General features: G+C 44.2%; 1 protein-coding gene across 4 annotated transcripts in view; it reads left to right on the top strand.

The window, feature by feature from the left end:
- Positions 1-22,016, top strand: part of LOC147014291 (kinesin heavy chain-like) — a 96,731-nt gene that overhangs the window by 38,152 nt on the left and 36,563 nt on the right. For all 4 annotated transcript variants that reach the window (XM_085852164.1, XM_085852162.1, XM_085852163.1 and 1 more), the window contains exons 8-11: positions 6,392-6,516; positions 6,604-6,708; positions 10,894-11,042; positions 11,345-11,493. In XM_085852164.1, the coding sequence (XP_085708290.1) occupies positions 6,392-6,516; positions 6,604-6,708; positions 10,894-11,042; positions 11,345-11,493 (528 nt within the window). The remainder of the gene's footprint in view (positions 1-6,391; positions 6,517-6,603; positions 6,709-10,893; positions 11,043-11,344; positions 11,494-22,016) is intronic.

Genomic DNA, 22,016 nt, shown 5'->3' with positions numbered 1-22,016 from the left:
ACTTACGTTCATCTTTGCAAACCTTTCTTCCTCATCTTTTATCTCTCCTTTTTTTTTCTTTCCTTTCATTTTACCTTTCTCCCTTCTCTTTGTCTTTATCTCTCATCTCTTTTGTCAGGTTAGGCCTTGCTTAGCCTGCATAAATCACTTACACTTTGCCTGCATAAATGACCAGTCATTGTCATCAAAGAGACAGGCATATTATAGCATCCGTAAGACAGCTCAAACTAATCTAAGAACCATTTTTAACCAATGGTGGAGTGACCAATTTGCTGAACTCCAATCCTTCTCTGACAGCAACAACACAAAGTAGTTCTATGCCGTTGAAGACGGTGTATGGATCCCAATGTTCAGGCTCTTCGTCTTTTCTGGACTCAGATGGATCAACCCTCTTAAGTGACAACCCCCTCCCCCCCCCCAAAAAAAAGCTGTCATCTGAAGAAACATAACCATGTTGGTCTCAACTGTCAGATGACTCACGAAAATATGAGATGGCAAGACAATGTCCCTGTTACAGAGGTCCCACAGCAGGCAGATACCAAGTGTTAGTGCCATAGTCATGAAAGCGCAATTAAAATGGTCAGGTCATGTCGTCAGGATGTCAGAAGAGTGCGGACCAACGAAGATATTGAGCGGAGAGTTCGTCAAAGGAAACAATCACAATGCAGGCAACATAAGAGGTACAAAGACGGCATGAAGTCGACCTTGAAGCTCTGCAACATCGATTTTGATAACTGAGAACAGGTAGCTCGAGATCAAAAATCGTGGCAAAAGTTAGTACACAGTAGAGCATCTGGTGGAATATGTGATGAGGAAGCCAAGTGGTGCCTTCACACGTCTCGTCAACAAGATCGCCAGTCATTTGCTCCAAAAACCAAACCCAGAGTTCACCTGTGCTCGGTGGGCAAGGTGTTTTCACGCACGAATATGGCTTATTAGCCATAAACTGGCGCATCAAAACCCCTGAGATGTAAATTACAGCTGCCGTCTTCACACATGATAGACGAACACAATCTCGTTACCATGTTTACCCTTTCTTTATGAGTAAAGGTTTCTTTCTGTGATTTTTACTTCTTAGTATTGGAAGCATGGGGGTCCTGTATGCTTTCAGAGCGACCAGAAAAAGGGCTTTTCTTCAGCTTTCAACCAACATGCAGTTAATTGTTCTGCTCATGAAGATTTTATGCTGAAATGGTACTGTCAAAGACCGGTGTTTACACAGACGTTTTTCAGTTCATTTGATCATTGAACTGCTTATTTTGGTTCGTAGTCCATAAGAATGCACAGTGCAGGTCTCTTCTCCTTTGATAAACAAGTCTTTGCTCACTGTTCAGCTGTCTCTTTGGAGTAAGTTTTTGTGGGGTGAATATTTGTGTCATCAAATTGATTACCATATTTTCATGCAAATACCCTGTGGGCTGTACGTTTAGTTCCCAAATTACGGGGTATACAGTATTTCACCATATGGCATGAGACAACCACAAGGTGCCGAGTTAAATGATCAAGGAGATACAAAAAGAGGCAATTTTTTTTTTGCAAGTTTAATTGTAATACTTTTACAATTCTTTCACATATTTTACGTACACATATCGAATTCCACAGATATTTAAGGAAGCGGTAAATTGTCTTCCATAAGTCAAACACAAGACCAGCCTCTCTGTTGCTATGCTCTTCTGCAAGCTGACAATTTTTCAGTTTGAATTCGGCCGTGAAACTTTTACTTTTTCTCTTAGACATATTGACAGCAGACATTGTACAGCTGGGAATTGTAATCGTATGGACAATTTCACATAATTATATAAAATTCAACAGCCTGCAGGGTATTTATATGTTTGTAATGGATGAGCAGAGTGGTTTCCATCACGTTGGTACCAGAAACCACGCTTGTTTTCATCACGTCGGTACAGTTAGTTTTAATTTCAACAACCCTTTCTCAAGATGTTCATTTTAATGTCAATTGGTTATTTATCGCAGTTGTATTTGAAAAGAGCCGTTCATTGCCCGTTGACATCAAAGCTGTGTCGGCTGCTGGAAATATGGAGATTGCATATATGGAGAGGAAGTGTGGAGAGGAAAGCTGGCTTGCGGGGTATCCCCATGTGCGGGTTATATGTGCCTTAAATTTTGCGAGAGCACTTTTTTCCCACCAAGGGGCAGGTTTATCACACATTTTTCCCACCACGGCCATACATTTCTCGTGCCCAACTGTGTCTGTAGACGTCCGCCTGCAGTTGGGTTATCTTTTTTTTTTTTCTTCGGAGGTTGGTGGCAGGATTTGCACTCCGGCCACCGTAAAACCCTTCATTCTGCAAAACATATAAAAATGCAAAGAAAACTAAAAACCCACTCTGTGGGAGTACCTTCTGTGCAGCTGCCCTTCTCAGGGCGACTCAGCGGATGACGGGATTGGGGCAAAGCCTTCGAGATCCCCACTCTTTGATTATGGGAGGAAAAACAGGGGGTACACTTCCTGGGTTGGATTGCGGTCATGTGTGTCAGGGTGATGCTGAGGTGTCGTCCACCAGACGGCAGTCTCCTGAGGTTAACCTGAGGCGGTCCCTTCGGCTGGGTGCCTGGAATGTCCTATCCCAAAGAGAGGATGATCACCTGTCTCTGTTATCATCTGAGCTCGTGTTTGAACATCGGTATTGCAGCACTCTCTGAGGTTTGGAGACTGGATGGTGCTGAAATCATGGCGGGTGGTTACACCGACTATTGGCCTGGTCACTCTGATGGTTAGCATGCCCTAGAAATTGCTGTAGCTGTGTCCAATAAGCTGACTCCAATGATAATTATTGAGGTAACACCGGTCAATGAGCCTATTATGAGACTGAGGATTAATCACTCCTTGAGTGTCGTTTCCCTGGTCTCTGTATATATTTCAACTGAGGCGAGTAATCTTACCGTGAAGGAGGCATTCTATGCCACGCTCGAGTCTGTGGTTGATCAGTGCCCCAGGTGAGATACTCTTTCAGTCTTTGGGGATTTCATTGCATTGACTGGAAATGATAGGGATGGTTACAAGACATGTGTTGGTCCCCAGGGTCTGGAACTGTGAACCAGAATAGCACTAAGTTCCTTCACTTTGTTTGAAGGCATGGTCATTGGGTGGCTGGTTCATGGTTTCAGCGTCCACAGGCTCATCGCTGGACCTGGTATTCCAATGCTCTTGGTGTGGCAAAGGAGATTGACCATGTGCTTATTGATGGTCACTGGAGGATGATCCAGAACTGCAGGGTCTACCGGAGTGCTCAGTTCCTCAATACTGACCACCGGCTTGTAGCAACTCTGAAGTTTCAGCTCAAATCTGGGAGAATGTTGTCATCTCAGCCTTCGCTGGATGTTGGCACGCTCAAGGATGAGAGGGTAGCTTAGGAGTTTGCGAACAGGCTGAGTGGAGATTTGGGAGGCCTAGGTGCTTTGGGGAATCCTGAAGAGTTGTGGAGTGCCTTCAAGACCACCATCCTTGATGTTGTCGGAAGATAGTTTGGAACTCATTGTCGGGCGAAGAAGAATTTTATCTTTCAAGGGACACGATAACATTGACCAGAGTCCCAGGGCCAGGCTTAATGGCAGAGCTGAGCTGTTCAAGAAGTTGAAGCATGTGTGTGTGCGTTGAGGGTGGACAAAAACTGTGTGTGCGTTGAGGGTGGACAAGGAAGTCTATGTGCAAGGAATCTATGAGTGGTGGTTAGAGCATCACTTGTTGTCAGGTGATTATCGTCCTGCTTACAGGGGAAATCGCGCATTGCGTTCCTCCAAGCCTGTCCCTCGGTGTACTGCAGTAGAAGGGAGGGTGATGGGCTCTTGACAGAGGAGTCCAAAGTGAAGGTCTGCTGGGCCAGTTACTTTGAGCAGCTGTACCAGGCTGATCCACCAGCTGTTGAGTTGGATGTCAGGGGTGTTACAATCCTTGCTGCTGACCCTCCAATTAACTGTGATCCACCTTAATTTGTGGATACACAGGCTGTGGTGAACCAGTTGAAATGAGGTAAAACTCCTAGGATCTGTGGCATCCATGCTGAACTTCTCAAAGCTGGTGGAAATGCTGTACTCTCGTCGTTGCACATAGTTCTGCGCTCTGCCTGGAACACAGGCATCATCCCAACTGACTGTAAGAGTGGCCTTGTTGTCCCTCTCTGGAAAGGGAAGGGTGATCGCCAGGATTGCAACAACTACCGAGAGCTGACGCTGCTCTCAGTGCCGGGCAAGGTCTTTGCTCGGATAATTCTTGATAGGGTTCGCCACCATCTGCTTGAGCCCCTGCACCCAGAGCAGTCAGGCTTTACACTAAAGAGGTCAACAATTGACCCTATCCCTGCTCTTCAGGTCTTCATCAAACGCAGACGAGAGTGTTAGCAGGGGCTGCTTGCAGCCTGTGTTTATCTCTGTAAAGTGTTAGATTCAGTGAATTGGGATGCCCTCTGGAGGATTCTTGGTCTTCGTGGGGTGCCACCAAAACCGATCAATCTGATGTCTGAACTATACTCTGGTACTGTGAGTGCTTTTTGATGTGGTGATACCATCTCTGAATTATTTCCAGTTGTTACTGGAGTTCGACAGGGGTGTGTACTGGCCCCCACACTTTTCAGCGCTTGTTTGGAGTGGATTCTAGAGAGGATGTCAGAGAGATCAAGCTGGGGTGCATCGTTTGGGAATGTCAAGATCTCTGATCTTGATTTCACAGATTATTATGTAGCGGAGACTGGATATCCTTTTTAGGGCCCTCAAGGTACTGAATGAGCAGTCTGACCTGCTGGGATTATGGGTTTCCTGGGTCAAAACGAAGATCCAGGCTTTCGATGACCTCTTGGATGCTGCTATCCTGTCTGTACTTGTTTGTGGCAAGGATGTTGACGTCACGGAGAGATTCACTTACCTTGGCAGTGATATTCATGGTTGTGAGCCAGAGTTCAATCAACGTCTGGGTCGGGCCTGGGGAGTCAGGGATTCACTGGATCATGGGGTGTGGTGCTGTCGGTACCTGTGCAGAATGAAAGTCTGGGTCTTCAGGTCCTTGGTGTTTCCACTCTTGCTCTACGGATGTGAGACTTGGACTCTGACCAGTGATCTGAGATGGAGACTTAATTCCTTTGGTACCAGGTCTCTTCAGAGAATCCTTGGCTTTTGCTTGTCGGACTTTGTGTCCAACACGCGGTTGCTGAGAGAGACTCAAATCAGATTTGATACCTGCATAGTCCGTGAGTGTCAGCGGTTGTAGACATGTGGCTCGTTTACCTGATGCTGATCCTGCTCACCAGATCCTCTCAGCAAGGGAGCCTCATGAGTGGAGGAGGCCAATTGGCCAACCATGTGCCTTGTGGTTGCAGCAGGTTGATCAACATCTCAAGGAGATGGGGATGGGCCAGGCATCTGCCTGGGGGGTGGCCAGACGAAGGCCCCTGGAGTACCGGCGGAAAGTGGACGCAGCAACTCACTGCTCCGGCGCATGCCTAGCCCAAGACTTGGACAAGTTATTTGCGTGAAAATAGGTCAGTGGAGAGTTTTTCTTGTGATTTTGACCTTTCACATGTGAAAACTAGATCTGCACTCAGTGGATTGCACACCTCCTCCAGGCTGAACAGTTTAAGTTTTTTGTATCCCACTGATCGGCTGGATCTGCATCCTAACCTTTACCAAAATCTAATCGGCTTGTTCTTGTCACCTACCCAACTCATCCACCAAGTTTTGTTGCAACTCGTCCACAACCTTTTGATATTTTTGCTATTTCTCGTTTTTGGCCCCATCTCTCAATGGTGAAGAATCTCTTAAAGAATTCTAGTGTCCAGATCTTCACCAAAATCAAATCAATTCATCCTTGTCATACACCTAATCTGTCCACCAAGTTTCATGCAAATCTCCATAACGTTTTGAGATATCCTGTTCACAGACAAACAAACAGGTGTGAATATATAACCTCCATCCACCTTCAGTGGTGGAGGTAATAATGCAGAAATTTTCTGGGGAAATTTGCTCAGGGATTTTCAAACTTTTCGGGAACAAACAAACAGACTCCATATGTAGAGATGTTATGGGAAAAAATATGGCCACCCCATCAAATGTGTACAAATATCCAGCATAGACAAGTTTGGTCATCTGATCATGATCGGATTATTGAAACTTCAGTGAAATATCGAGAAGATTGGTGTTTTTAAACTGTAGGAAATATTAATTCGAGAGTGCAACATTGCAAGAATGGGTCACATGGCCACCTCAATTCCTTGTTTAAGGTCGTATATGAGCGTGTGACCCCTCGTTACACTCAGTGTAGTCCTTCGTTTTTCTCTCAGTGTCATCCTTTGTCCTGTGACTGCGGACCCTTTGTATATCACTTTATTTCCATTCTACATACGGAATATAATTCTCTCCTCCATCCCAATGTGTGCTGCAGACATGAATGAACACAGTTCACGCAGTCATTCCATCTTTCTCATCAATGTGAAACAGGAGAACATTGAGACAGAGCAGAAACTCAGTGGCAAGTTGTACTTGGTCGACTTGGCAGGCAGTGAGAAGGTGATTGACAGTGTATGAAGGTCAGTTAGTTATTATTGAACATTTTAGCCTCTGCCTGTTACTAATTTGATAATTTGGTGTTCACAGGTCAGCAAGACTGGTGTGGAAGGAGCTCAACTAGATGAGGCGAAGAACATCAACAGGTCTCTCTCTGCATTGGGGAATGTCATTTCTGCACTTGCTGAGGGCACGGTGAGCAGCAGACATTAATTGACAGTGAATGCTCCCTTTCTTCTTCACCCACAAGGAAGTTAGCTGTTAGCTAACTGTTAGTTAGTTAGTTAGCACACAACGACACAAGATTAGGTGCATCTGATTGGAATTTTTCTTTTTGGAGGTGGTCATTACTTGACCCTCGTATGATGTGAAGGAAGCATGTCGAGCTCAAATGTTGATAGTGTTACTCTCATGCTGCATCATTTGTTATGGAGGTTGCAAGAGACGATGAACACAGTGAATAGCACAGGAGTATCTGGCAGGAACAAAACCAGCAGGTCACTCATCCTAACATCTTGTTGATAACTCTTCTGATTCTGCTGATAGTTTTAACAAAATTGGCCTAACGCTGGTTAGGAAAGTGCTTTTATTCACAAATATAAGATTAATTAAAGAGCAAAATCAAGGATAAAATAAATGAATGACAATACAAAGGCTAAACTCGGTGTTTGCATCGAAATTTTGTGTCCAAAACCCATCGCTTTCTGCACACATTACCCAGTCGCACCCAACTATCTCTGGACTTTGTGTCCTTTTCTCCTGACAAGGTGGAGAGCTTGCTGTCAAACCTCAACTCAGATTATGCAACCGGTCCAGACGGCATCAGCCCACATGTCCTAAAAACCTGCTCCTCTGCTCTTGCTCACCCTCTCTGTTCTAGTCATCCTCTCATTTGCTCAAGGTCATCTGCCATCTGCTTGGAAATCAGCAAATATTACTGTCTTGCATAAAAAGGTGCAAAAACAGATCCCTGCAATGACAGACCAATCAGCCTTCTCCCAATCATCAGCAAGGTTATGGAATCCATCATCGCTTCAGACATTAATCCTTCCGCTTCTCCAATGGCTTGATTTCCGATCATCAATTTGGTTTCAGACCAGGTCACTCTACCACGGATATGCTGCTTCTGCTCTCCCAACAATGGATGGAGGTCCTCAATGCCAGACAGGAAATCCGAGCCGTATCCCTGGATATATCACGTGCTTTTGACACAGTCTGGCACCCTGCCCTGCTCAACAAACTCTCTTCCTATGGTGTCCAAGGCCATCTCCCCTCATGGCTCGCATACTTCCTCTCCTGTTGCAGTCAACGTGTGGCCCTAAATGGAGTTCTTTCATCCCCTCTTCCTGTCCAGGCTGGAATTTCGCAAGGTAGCGTTCTGGGCCCTGTTCTTTTTCTGGTTTTCATCAATGATCTCTCCGACTCTCTGGAAAATCCTCTTTATCTCTTTGCTGATGACTCCACCTTCTGCCGTACCATCTGTCATCCCTCAGACTGGCAAGCAACAGCTTCTCCACTCTCTGCAGATCTGGATAAAATCACAAACTGGTCCAACACGTGGAACATGTCTTTCAATACGGACAAATCTCACACTCTCACTATGTCTCTCCAAAAGGACCATTTGGAAAACTCCCCAATCTACTTTCTCAACAATCCTCTGGAAGAAGTCTTTTCTTTCAAGCTTCTGGGTCTCACTATCTGCCATGATCTTTCCTGGGAAAGCCATATTTACAACCTGGCCTCCAAAGCTGGTCGCCAACTGGGAATCCTCCGTCGTGTAAAGTCCTTCCTTGGCCCACCTGAGCTCCTGACCACATACAAAGCTTTCGTCCACAGCCTGATAACGCACTGCTTTCCCCTCTGCGCTGGTGCTCCTGCCTCCCACCATTGTCACCTTCACACTGTAGAAACCAGGGCATTTCGGATCCTTGGGTATCTCCCATGATGAAGCTGAGTCTTTGGCCCTCTCACTCTCTCACCACAGGCAGGTCGGTGGTCTTTCTGTCTTCCACCATCTCCTCTCCGGTCTCGCCCCCCCCTCGCTGTGTCTGCGATTTGTCCCCACCATACTTCCGCAGGGCGCTCAAGGTCCACAAACAACCCCCTTTTGGTAAAACTGCCAAAAGCATGAATCACTGCTCACCTTCACTCTTTCATTCTTCTTTTTTCCTGCCTTTGGAATAAACTCCATCACTATTCAATCCCATTCTTCCCCCCAGGCCTTCAAAACAGGTGTTCACCACCACCTCTTGTCATCCTCCATCGAAATCCTCGATTTTTTTTCTACCTCCGTTAATCCACCCCAAAGCCACCTCCTTCAAATTCCCTGCTTTCCTTCCTGAAAGTCCCTGTAATGTCCAACTTCTATTCCCCATGTTCCCTGCCCCATCCCTCTCCCTTCCACAGATCTCCAAATGTCTCTTTCTCACTGTTTTGTCCTTCCCACTCCCGCCCCTCTTGTCTCATGCTCCCCTTGCTGTGCGTTGTGTGTTAGCTCTCACACGAGCCTCGACATGGTATACAAAAAAGAAAAGGCAAAATCTGCTGACCTGAATTGAAGGTGCCATGCTCACAGATTCCTGTGCCACTTTCACTTTGAGTGATAAACAAAATTGCAGGAAGAGGCCATAAGTCCCATCAAAGCCTGCAGTTTTATTACCAACCGATGGTGTATCCTTTCAAATGCATAGTGTCAAGCAAGGAAGCAACACATACCATTTTAAAGTCTTTCGTATGACTCGGCTGTAGTTCAAACATCTGACCTCTCAGACTCAGAGCGGATGCTCCAACCATTACACTACCGAGGTTGCTTAAATCGAGCAGCATCTTACTATAATTCACCGTCCGTCCGTCCGTCTCTTCCCAGGGACCGCAAAAACGGCTGAACCGATCGCAACCATTTTTTGGGGTGTGTAATTCTGGGACCCCTTGGAGTAAAATAGGCATAAATATAATAATATGACCCCCCTTTGACGGCTGCCGTAGGGAGCGGGTGCTGCGAGTATAAATAAATCTTAAACAGTGAGGAAAACAAATACGATGGGACAAATTTATCAGAGAGAATGGGAAACTCAGTGTGAATGTTGGAATTTTCTTTGTCTTCTTCTTCAACGGCCACAATTATTCCCATGTTATTGTGGGATTGATCGGGGAAAGCTTGGCCCAAGTCTTTTATGAACCAGCTGGCCAGGTCTGATGTTTGATGTTTGAATAAAGTTAGGGCAGGAATTTGTAATTTGTTCACAGTGCTGACAATAGAGCTCACCTATTCTTTGCGAATGAGACCATGGGATCTTTAATGCCCATCAACTAATGCTGACGGATGAGATGCCCAGTTTGACGTCCATCCAAGGGATGGCACACACATTGATGTATCACTCTGCTTGTCGAACACAAGGATGACAGTTTATAGCTGGGTCGGGATTCAAACCCAGGCTAAACTTCATCGTGGCAGGCGAGTGTGCATTCCTCTAGGCCGGCCTCTTGCTGGCCTGTCTCAAACATACAATTAAGGGTCATCTGCAACACGAAAGTCTTCAAGAACCTTCGCTTCGTGTTCTGCAAAAGGTAACCAAATCAGAAAATGTATTCATGTTCTGAGCAGAAAATCATTACACGTGACAAATATTTTTGGGGGGTTTTGACATAGAGCACAGTCACATGACAGACCGAATGAACTTGTTCTCTATTGTTTTGTTTTTGCGGTTGTTGTTGTTTAATGTTTATTTTTATTTTTTTTGTGATTCAGTTCATTGTGAAATGAGAGCAGAAGTACCCAGATAATTTTCCCCCATTGTTTAGATTAACTGAAACCCATACACCGATTGTATGCCTGGTGTTGGCTTAATAGCTAGAGTGGTGGGTTTAGGATCCTTGGGTCCTGAGTTCAAACCCCACTTTGCTGTTGAATTAATACCAGGTGGGGTTGACTCAGCCTGTCATCCTTCCGAGATCAGCAAAAATGAGTACCAGCATGCTGGTATCCTGCGTCAGAGTGGCGACCTGTCCAGGATTGTGCCCAATAGCCAAGGAGACGTCTTAGGCAGCACCAACACTCTGCACAGTTTGGTCCCAATGGATAGATAGATGGATACATCGATGTATGCCATCCACAGCCATACAAGTAAATTGTAAGAAATCAAGCATCAAATAGAAATGAAAGCACGACCACATTGGCAAGCAATGATTCCACTGCACCAAGGCTGAACTTGGAATAACGTGATTCAACTGTCATAGATGTTTTCCAGAAATAACTTAACGTGGAACTACAAATGTTTAATTGATGTTGAGGTGTTTGCAAAAGTTACGATGAATAAAGAGGAAGCCTGTTTTTAAACGTGGTCAAACATTCGTACCATCTCGCATTTCCTCTTCATTTAGAAAACACATGTGCCTTATCGAGACAGCAAAATGACAAGGATCCTGCAGGATTCGCTTGGTGGGAACTGCCGGACAACTATAATCATTTGCTGCTCACCATCACTGTTTAACGAGGCAGAGACAAAGTCTACGCTTATGTTTGGACAGAGGTTTGTTCAGACTTGAGCAATTTTTAGATGTGTAGAGATGCATGGATGAATGGATCTGCGAAAGTCATGGGACCTGATGAGCTTTGGAAATAGAGTTGTTGGGATAGTTGGAATGTACTTTGCTATGTATCCTATTCTGTTCTGGAGCAATATCTTCTCCAGTATGAAAAGTGGTTTTGATGATCGAGTAAGATTTATTTTATTTTTTTCAAATTTGGATGTGGATTTTCTGGACATTAAACCCAACTTGAGCCTTCTTGCTGTAATTGATTGTGGTTTAACGGGCTGCATGCTATGCGCAGAGCCAAGACCATCAAGAACCAGGTGAGTGTGAACTTGGAGCTCACTGCAGAGGAATGGAAGAAGAAATATGAGAAGGAGAAAGAAAAGGGCAAGAACCTGAAACTGGCATTGCAGCGCCTCGAGGCTGAGCTTGCACGTTGGAGGAAAGGTGAGAATTCTAGTGCACAATTAAGCACAGAACCTTTGCTTGTTTTTTTCAGAATAAAAGTTTATATTTAAACCATTTGTTACTGATGCAGCACCCAGAACACAGTGGAATCCTATTTATTTATTGCTTCCACTCTCTCCTTGCCTATCCCGACTGCTGGGTCACTTGAGGGTCTTGGGGGTGAACTCGCATGGGATTGACAAGTGATGGGTCCCATTCTTTTCCCCCAGAAAAAAAAAAACATTTCTTAAACGTGGGTTCTCATTCTCGTTCTCTCTCTTCTCTTCTTTTTTTCTCTGTGTGTCTCTCTCTCTCTCTCTCTCTCTCTCTCTCTCTCTCTCTCTCTCTCTCTCTCTCTCTCTCTCTCTCTCTCTCTCTCTCTCTCTCTCTCTCTCTCTCTCTCTCTCTCTCTCTCTCTCTCTCTCTCTCTCTCTCTCTCTCTCTCTCTCTCTCTCTCTCTCTCTCTCTCTCTCTCTCTCTCTCTCTCTCTCTCTCTCTCTCTCTCTCTCTCTCTCTCTCTCTCTCTCTCTCTCTCTCTCTCTCTCTCTCTCTCTCTCTCTCTCTCTCTCTCTCTCTCTCTCTCTCTCTCTCTCTCTCTCTCTCTCTCTCTCTCTCTCTCTCTCTCTCTCTCTCTTTCTCTCTCTTTCTCTCTCTTTCTCTCTCTTTCTCTCTCTTTCTCTCTCTTTCTCTCTCTTTCTCTCTCTTTCTCTCTCCCCCCCACCCTGATTCTCTCTCTCTCTCTCTCTTTCTCTCTCCCCCCCACCCTGATTCTCTCTCTCTCTCTCTCTCTCTCTCTCTCTCTCTCTCTCTCTCTCTCTCTCTCTCTCTCTCTCTCTCTCTCTCTCTCTCTCTCTCTCTCTCTCTCTCTCTCTCTCTCTCTCTCTCTCTCTCTCTCTCTCTCTCTCTCTCTCTCTCTCTCCCTCTCCCACCCCTATCCCCCCTCTCTCTGTCTCCCACCCCTATCCTCTCTCTCTCTTGCCCCCTGCTGGTCGTTTGTTTTCTGGGCTTGGTGTCATGGCCGCCGTGGGCTGCTGCTCTTTGTTGTGGTGAGTTTTCAGTGTCGTTTTCATCCCTTCCCACCCCCTCCCTCTTCCCCTTTTCTTTCCTGTTGTGTTCTGTGGTGTTTTTATTCGTGGTTTTTCTCTTCTGTTATCGTTGAGAGAGAGAAAGAGTGAGAGCTGGCCCTCCCTTTGGGCACGGCCTACCCGTTTAGGTTAAGGATAGATTTTGCTTTGAGGTTTTGCTCTCTGCTTTAAACCTGTTTTATTTTAATTTATTTTGTTATCTTCTTTTAAGTTCGTTTTTGTTAACTCCCTCTTTCCCAAAGTCAGAGGAAGTTGGAGTGCCTTGTTGACTCCCTTTTCCCGAGGTAGGGAGGAGGTTGGGCCCCGTGTACTTAAACATGGCGGCTGCTTGTTCACAGCAATATGCTGCATTCGAGCATTTATCACGTAAACACGGTATAGCTTGCTCTCCACCGGAAGGTGTTACGGTGGAAGTGATTGTCATGGCAATCGGGAACATAATCGGTTTTGAAAAGGTACGTGCTGCTTCACGTATGAATAAGCGTGTGATCATTTTTGTATCTGATGAAGCGTTCGTTGCTCCAATTGTTGAACAAGGCTTGGCCCTTGACTCTGGGACATTTGTAATGGCATACCCCCTTGACTCTTGTGCACAAAGGGTAGTAATTAGTAATCTCCCACCGTTCCTAAAGAATGACTTGATACTTTCAACCTTGCAGCACTATGGTGATTGTGTGTCTCCATTAATAATGCTCCCTGTCGGCTTTAAAGACAAATGGGTAAGCCATGTCATGAGCTTCCGCAGACAAGTATTCATGGTACTTAAAAAAGAATATGCTTCACTTAACGTTATTATGAAGTTCACTTCAAATGGTCATAACTATCAAGTATATGTCTCTACTGATACCCTAAAGTGTTTTGGTTGTGGAGCGATTGGACATATGAAACAGTTCTGTCCACTCAGTCAGAAACAACCTTCCCTCAATGCTCCTAGTAATGATTTTCAGACTAATACTATCACCTTCACCCGAAATGATTATCCTCCCCCCAATGTTACTGACTCCGTCGGTAACGATCCCCTCCCCAGCATTACTGACACTGCTCGTAAGGTCTCTGCCTCCATTGTCACTGACTGCTCATAACGATCCTCTTCCCAACGTTACTGATTCTGTTGGTGACGATCCTTGCCTTAATATTAATATCACCAACTCAGTAAATAACGTTGAGCTTCAGTCGAATGTTGCAGCTTCCCTTTCAACAAATAAACAAGATAGGCCTTTAGTAATTGAACGAGTTGACACAAGCACTTGTAATGAACAGATGGACACCACAAACGAGGGTTTCGTTACTGTTTCTAAAGTTAAAAAACGCAAGTCTGTTGTCAGAAACGTATCACCCTCTGGGAAACGACCAACCAACACGAGCATAAATGGCACTGAAGTCTCACTTTCCAACCAATTTGCCTTGTTCGAAGAAGAGGAAATATCGGATGTTTTACTCAATAATAATATTAATGATGATGGAGTAGATACCAAATCATTAATATCGAAAGACTGTATTCCTGACCCCCTAGAATGTACCGCTTCACAAAAGGGGGCCTCTGCCCATAACGTAGAGCAGTGTTACGAATGTCATGATAATGCTAAAACACCTACTCGAACTGACAAAACTGGTACTCCCACCGTGCCTGACGAATCTGAGGTCCCCGGTCAAATTGATGGATCCTCCCTCCCATGTACAGTTACCCCAGTCGAAATCAACACACCGGATGTACAGATTGATTGTAATTTGGAGGCAGCCGTGCCTGCGATATCTAATCAAGACACTGCTGAAGAACAGCGGGGTATTGTCGCAGATAGTATGGGGGGATATGAGTCTGACGGGACATCTTCTTCTGTCTCTGTTTCAAGTGATGCGGGTAGCGATACTTCTTCTCTTAAGCTCGAAGATGCTTCTTCAATTTCCCCCGATACTATTCACACCTTCTTGCACAAAAGTTTTCAAAAAAAGAATGTCAAAATTAAAGACAATTTTCCAGTTCTAGAAGACTTTATTCAAGTGACCTGAATAATGATTTCCAGACCTGATCGATACAATCTTACCGACCCTCAACGTCATCGTTTGAGGAAATTTTTAAGTCGTGCTCGGAACGAACTCAAAAATAATGGTTGATGCTGTTCTACCTGATGACCTCTGTCCTTTCCCCTCTTCATACCTTCGATGAAAATATCCATTGCAAGCGTAAATATCAATGGTGGTCGTAATTCTCTCCGTAAAGTGCAAGTTAAACAACTAATCGAGTGCAACAAATTTGATATCTTATTACTACAAGAAACTCCTTCCACTGACTCTTCTACAGCTGAATGGGAATTATTTCTTAAAGGACATTGGTTCTTTAGCAGTCTTTTAAAGTCCGATTGCTGGGATAGCCATCTACTTTCAGCAAACTCTTCCTTTTAACTTTAGTCTCCTTCTAAGAAATTGTAAAAGGACATTTAGCTTCCCTGACCTTTTCCATTTGTCAGCAGCTTTTCACCATTGTCAATCTACATGCTCGGAGCACAAATCCTGAAAGATCTTCTTTTTTTGATTGTCTCAATTCATTTCTTGCTAATATCACCCCCCCCACCCCCCCCGACCACTTTCTATGTCTCGGAGGTGATTTTAATTGCACACTCAACCCCCCTCGATAGGAATGGTGCTGAGCCACATGCAGCCAGTACGAGAGCTCTTGCTCGCACTATTTCAAAATTCAAGTTGACTGACATTTGGCGACTGCAACATCCGACACAACAACAATTTACTTGGTGTCGCTGTTCTAATAATCGAGTGTCTTCAGCTGGACTTGATAAATTCTACGTTTCCAATCATTTTCTTAACCTTGTCTTAAACACCTCAATTCTCCCATCTGGGTTCTCTGATCACCATGTTGTTGTTATGCGGTTTCAATTGCCACTGGTTAAGAGGGGGAGCCCTTATTGGAAGTTTAACACAGCACTTCTTCAAAATGATTTATTTGTTACTTCCTTTAAAACCTTTTGGGCACATTACATCACGATCGATCAGAGTTTCTCTTGTCAATGTCAGTGGTGGGACAATACCAAAGTTCAAATTGGAGTTTTCTGTCAAAACTTCTCACGACACAGTACTCTGAATCGTGACATTGACATAGAATTAGTGAAGACACAAATTCTAAACTTGCAAAATACAGTGTCCTCCTCTAATGACAATAGACAGCAGCAAATGTTGCATGAAAAGAAAGCTCTTCTGAACGAGTTATTGGTCGAGAAGGCAAAAGGTGCACTCCTTTGAATGAGAATGATTCACCGACAGCAACTACACTCCCAGTAGTTTCTTCTTCAAGTTGGAAACAACTTCCAAAAATCAGAAACAAATATTATCCTTGCTTTCTGCTGATGGAAAGACGCTGACTGATCCGAGTGATATTAAACTCACTGTTAAAAATTATTTTTCAAACCTCTATTCTGCCAAGCATGCTTCGTTAAACCACACGCATCATTTTACTACTTCCTTACCTGCACTTACTGAAACACAGAAATTGACTGTTGAAGGTGAAATAACCTTTGATGAACTTACAAGTGTTTTGAAAGCCTTGCCCACCAGCAAAGCACCTGGGTTAGACGGGTTGCCAGTAGAATTCTACAGCGCTTTCTGGGATCTGCTGGGACCATGTCTATTAACAGTCTTTCAAGAAAGCATACAAGCTGGTGAACTTCCTTTGAACTGCAGACGTGCTATCCTCTCACTAATCCCCAAAAAAGGTGACCTTCAACTTGTTGAGAACTGGCGCCCAATCTCTCTACTTTCTGCTGATTATAAAATCCTGTCCAAATTACTTGCCAATCATTTAAAAGCAATAATAGGACACATTGTAACTCCTGACCAGTCCTCTTGCATTCCTGGTCGATCAATATTTAACAATATTTTCTGTTCGTGATTTGATTTCGATTTGCCATTGTCAGAACGTCAATACTGGGCTGATTTTTCTCGATCAAGAAAAAGCTTTCGATAACGTTTACCATTCATATTTATTTGAAGTTTTAAAGGGGTTTGGGTTTGGATCTTTCTTTATTTCCTGCATTAAGTTGCTGTATCACAATAATTCCAGTCTACTAAACATTAATAACAGTTTGTGTTCACCTTTTCCAGTTCAGCGAGGCATTAGACAAGGTTGCCCTCTTTCTGGGTACCTATACTCCCTTTTCATTGAACCCTTGCTCATTCATTTACACCACAAGCTCTCTGGTTTTTCAGTGGTACCTTCAGTTAAGGTTCTTGCATGTGCTGACGATCTGTGTGTAATTGTCAATACTCAATCTGACATTGCTGCTCTTATAAATGCTCTGCAAAATTTTAATCTTGCATCTTCTGCTACTGTTAACTGGAGAAAGAGTAGAGCGTTGTGCCTTGGTCCTTCAGAGTTATTTATCCCACCTCCGCTGCCTAATGCCCTGCAGTGGAGGCATGATGGTGTTAAACATCTGGGTGTTTTTCTCAGGAACGTGACTTTCTCGTTAAAAAATTGGGACCAGATGGTGGATCAAATCTCTCACACCCTTAATTGCTGGAAAAGTTTATCCAGCTTACTGTCTTACAGAGGTAGAGTGCTAATAAGCAATAATTTAGCTGCTTCCAAACTCTGGCATCGGATGATTGCCTTACAACCCTCCAAATCACTAATCCTGAATTTGCAACGAATCCTTGTTTACTTTTTCTGGAATGGTATGCACCGGCTCTGAGCAGATCTTCTGAGTGTCCCGCTGGAAAAAGGCGGTCAAGGACTCGTGGACATTACCAGCAAAATACAGTGGAAAATCGATATAACGCGAAGCGTTATAGTGTTTGTACCGCTATAACGCTCATACACCTTGGACCCCCAAAAAATACTACTATTTCATGTTTAAAGGCAAAAAAGTGAGAAAATAGAGACAAAGTACTCTGAATTCCAAAATAGCACTAAGTGGCGAAAAAATTTCAAGCTGTCATCGCCCTGTGTTGAGTTGACATGTGGTGTGAAAATACGAGCTGTCATCTTCTCGCACCTTTCCCGTATAAATCGTGAAGCTGAGATGAACAAAATCAATTCAATTCAAATCATCATAGCATCCGTATCTCCTGTAACTCACGTTCATGTTCCCTTCTAACACCATACAACACAGTACACAACGTAATTACAGTACTGTACTGTACAAGATTAACTAATGTTCGCGTGCTCTACCGCCCACATCCTTTCGGAAGAGTTGTCAACAACTTAAATCTAAGCTCCCGTTACATCTCCTGCACCAGTTCTTCGACATCTTCATCTCCTACCAGCCGAAAAATCTTCAAATTTGTTAGTTTTGTTTGCTCTGTTCAGTTCAGCGCTGCCATGCCGAAGCGGAAGTGTTATTCCATAGTGGAGAAGCTACACATGATTAAATGGATACGGAATGGTGAAACTCAAGCGACCATCAGCAAGGATACAGGCATCGCCGGTTCAACTCTAAGAGGATGGTTGAAGGATGAAGAGAACATCAAGAGCTTCATCGTCACTGTCAACTCCAATGAAGGGATGAAGAGGAAGAGGGTCAAGCTTGGGAGGGATCAGGAGTTGGACCAGGAACTATTCAATTGGTTTTGCAAGTCTAGAGAGCTTGACATACCCATCTCAGGCACCATCCTCCTTCATCAGGCTAAGAAGATCAACAAGGATCTTCACAAGGAAGAGAGAGGTGAAGATGCTGACTACAGCTTAACCAGGGGGTGGCTGCAATGCTGGCAGGATCGACATGGGGTCCACATGAACCAACATACATGGATAGGCCAAGTCTGCAGACCTTGAATCTGCCACGAACTACCTCTCTGTCTTCAATGAACTAATCGAAGACAACAACTTCACAGAAGACCAGGTTTTCAATGCAGATGAAACTGGTCTGTACAACAAGACCCCTCCAGACAGAACTATGGACCTGGATGACAACCCATCAAAAAAGACTGGACACAAGAAGCCAAAGGACAAAGTCAGCCTCCTTCTCTATGCCAACAGGTCAGGGTCTCTAAAGATGACCCCGTTGGTCATAGGGAAGTCACTAAACCCCAGCTGTCTACACCATGTCAACAGATCCCTCCTTCCCTGCATTTACACCAACACCAGGAAGGCTTGGATGACAGGAGCCTGTTTCAAGGACTGATTCTTCCAGAGGTTCTGCCCTGCTGTGCGGAAGCAACTGAGAAAGCTTGGGCAAGAAGAGAAAGCTATCCTCCTCATTGACAACACCCCATCTCATCCATCATGAGACATCTTAAAGTCCAAGGATGGGAACATCTTTACTTCCTTTATTCCCAAGAACACCACCAGCAAGATCCAGCCTTTGGACCAGGGGGTCATCAACTGTTTCAAGCTATTCTACAAAGATCAATTATGCGAAGCTATGGCCAGGGAGCAGAAAGAGATGACCGTCTTCCTCAAGGCCATGGATGTTAAGAAGACGATGGAGTTTGCAGGGCCAGCCTGGGAGAAGGTCACCAAGGACACCATCATTAACTGCTGGAGGAAAGGCCTCGGCCCTCCCAAGTCTGATAATGAAGAAGACTTCAATGGGTTCTCCAAGGAGGAGGTGGGCAGGTCTGCCATCACGGCCCTCAACCTCGCCCCTGGCACATCAGCTCTTGATGCTCTCCAGGCCTGGGTTGATCAAGAAGAAAGAGACCTGGCTGAAGAACTGCTCAGAGAAGAACAGCTGCCAACTGGAGAGGAAGAGGAACCCCAAGAGGAGTCGGAAGAAGAAGAGGCACCAGTTGAACCTCTCCCCCAGCCTCTCCACTCCAAAGCTGAACAGTCTTTCCTTTATGGTCTTCATTGGTTGGAGTCCTTCGATGAGCAGGAATGCCCCAATCTTCGTCTGAAGATACACCAGGTTAAAATCCTTCTGGATGACACCCAAAGACTCTCAAGAGCATCCATGAAACCAAGCAAGATCACCGATTTCTTCAAGAAATAAATTCCGAATTCTTCAAGATATAAATTCCGTATCCGTTTTGTGATTAAGGAAGCGTAAAATATTTTACCGATTTATGTGATAATGTACATTTTGTATTTTTTATTTTGTAAGTAATGTTCTATTGTACATAAAAAAAAATTCTATATGCATTCAATTCCTGTGTTTATTTCTTGTTTAAAAAAAAGAAAAGAAAATAACTTGACCGCTTTATCATCAACCCCAACAATCCAAGATGGTGGACGTACATGTCCACGTGTTTTGGCTCTGGTTTGTATGTAATATAAAATATTTTTCACTGCATCAGTACCGCGCTGTATCATTTATAACGCCCTAGTCGCTTTGGACCCCACCGGTGAGCGTTATATCGATTTTCCACTGTACTGTCCTTTCGACTGACTACCTTGCGTCAACTTCTATACAAGGAGGTCCTGTCCTGGTGGCCACTGGCTTCCTGTTTGCTCCTGCAAGCTGGCAAGCTCAAGTGTGGACTTGAACTTGTTCTACTTGATCTGCAGCGAGTTGACACCTCCTTACTGCCCTCCTTCTATCAAAGTCTCCTAAATGCCAGTCAATGCCTCCTTCCATTACAAAACAAGGATTCATATAAATTTAGTAATTTCATGCGTGAACCTGTTTTTTACAACAGCCTTTCACCATGACTTTCAAAGCAGGTCCCTCATTCAATCCTTCATTGAATCTGGCTTCTTCCTTGTGGAAGACTTTGTCAATCACACATATTCTGAATGGCAGACTCCGAATCAGATATTGGAAGCTTGCAATGTTAAATCAACACAAATAATTGGACTAATTCTACGTTCAATTGTTAAAGTTTTCAATCTTTTTAATTTATCGTGGCCTCCGTCACATGATGTTCAAGGTGCAAGTACAACACAACCTGACTTCCCTGATTTCGTTTTTTCTAACGCTCCTTCCATCAAGCCTCTGCAAACATGTACAAAGACTGCTATGTATGTGCAATGTCTCAATGTTATTACCTCTGCCAAACCCAATAATGCACTGACTACCCACTGGAAAGAGCTTCTGCCCGCAGTGTTCCATCATCTCCCACCTGGTCTTCCATGTACACATCACCTGTATCTAAACGTGCCGGAGACATACAGTGGAGACTCGCACACTATTCCTTGACTTCAAATGTATTCCTCAAAAGATTGAACCTTGTTTCGTCCGATGAATGTCCTTTTTGCCATCAACCCGAGGATGTTTTCCATGCTTATGTTGGTTGTCAAAGGTTGATCCCACTGTTTAAATTCTTGAAACTTTTTTCCAAAGATTAGGCTTTTGCTTTTCATTCCATTATTTTATTTTCTGCATACCGGTATCTCAAGGCCCGGTCACACCTTGACGTTTTAGCCAACGTATGCCGATTTTTGAATTTTTTTTCTAAAACGCTGGCACACGTTGAATACGTTATGGGTAAGTTTTGATAACATTAAGAGCACGCTGGCATACGTCGTAGTACGTTGCCATAAGTCGTTGTACGTTGGCTTTAAACGTTGTACTTTTCGGTTGCCCTCAAATTTTTTCATGCTTGAAATTTCACGACGTATGCCGGCGTATGACTCACACGTTCCGCTACGCTGGCCACAAGTTGTAGGCACGGTCTGCGATCGTTGACAGACGTCAACACATGCTACTTGTAAGTTAATCATAAGTTGAGACACGCCGAGGTAATGTTTAGCGTACCCGAAACTTATTTCTAACCTATGATTAATGTGTTGTTGGCACGTTACGCGATCGTTGCCACACGTCGACAGACGTTACTTTTAAGTTACTCATTAGGCTGAAAGACGTCGGTATAATGGATCGTCCTTGCGTCAGCGTCCACGGCCACGGCCAGGACACTTATTTGCAGCATTCTTCAAACTTTTCTTCGGCATGACGAGGATGTTCACACTTCGATGTCGAGCTTGGCTATGATTCCAATTGTCTATCGGCAGCGTCTATTTAAAATAGTCGAGTTTGAGCGTTTTAACACGTTCAGAAGAAACGCTTCAAATTTCCAAACCCCAGCGTCAAAAAAAAAAAAAAAAAAAAAAAAAAACAAAGGCGAGTGACAGCAATTTAAATCGTTCATTGTAAACAATGAAACTAGCTGAGTGGTACCATTTCAAAGTCGTTGAGTGTAAAAAAAATCCAATTGTTGAGCGCAAGCGTCTACTTTCAATAGTGGAGATGCAGCCATTTAAATCGTTGAGTGGCAGCCTATGAACCTACCCGTGGACACGCGGACGCAAGGACGATCCATCATAACCCACACCCTCCCCCTCACACCCACCTACTACTGCCAACATGAATAAACTACTACTAATACTAATACTAACACTGATACTGATACTGATACTGTTACTGCTGACATGGACATCAACTCAAAAAGGAACTCGAAAACACTGTTGGGTTCCCCTTTTATGAACACCATTTTTATATACCAATTCCCAAAACCGCTGGGAACACGTCTTTATATGGCAGTTGTAAGCGA

This window comes from Eptatretus burgeri, chromosome 13 (genome assembly GCF_056783735.1).
Source record: "Eptatretus burgeri isolate ZD-2024b chromosome 13, Ebu_testis_v1, whole genome shotgun sequence".
Classification (NCBI taxonomy): Eukaryota; Metazoa; Chordata; class Myxini; order Myxiniformes; family Myxinidae; genus Eptatretus; species Eptatretus burgeri.
Note: the sequence above shows the minus strand (reverse complement) of the source record. Positions and strands in the feature narration are given on the sequence as shown.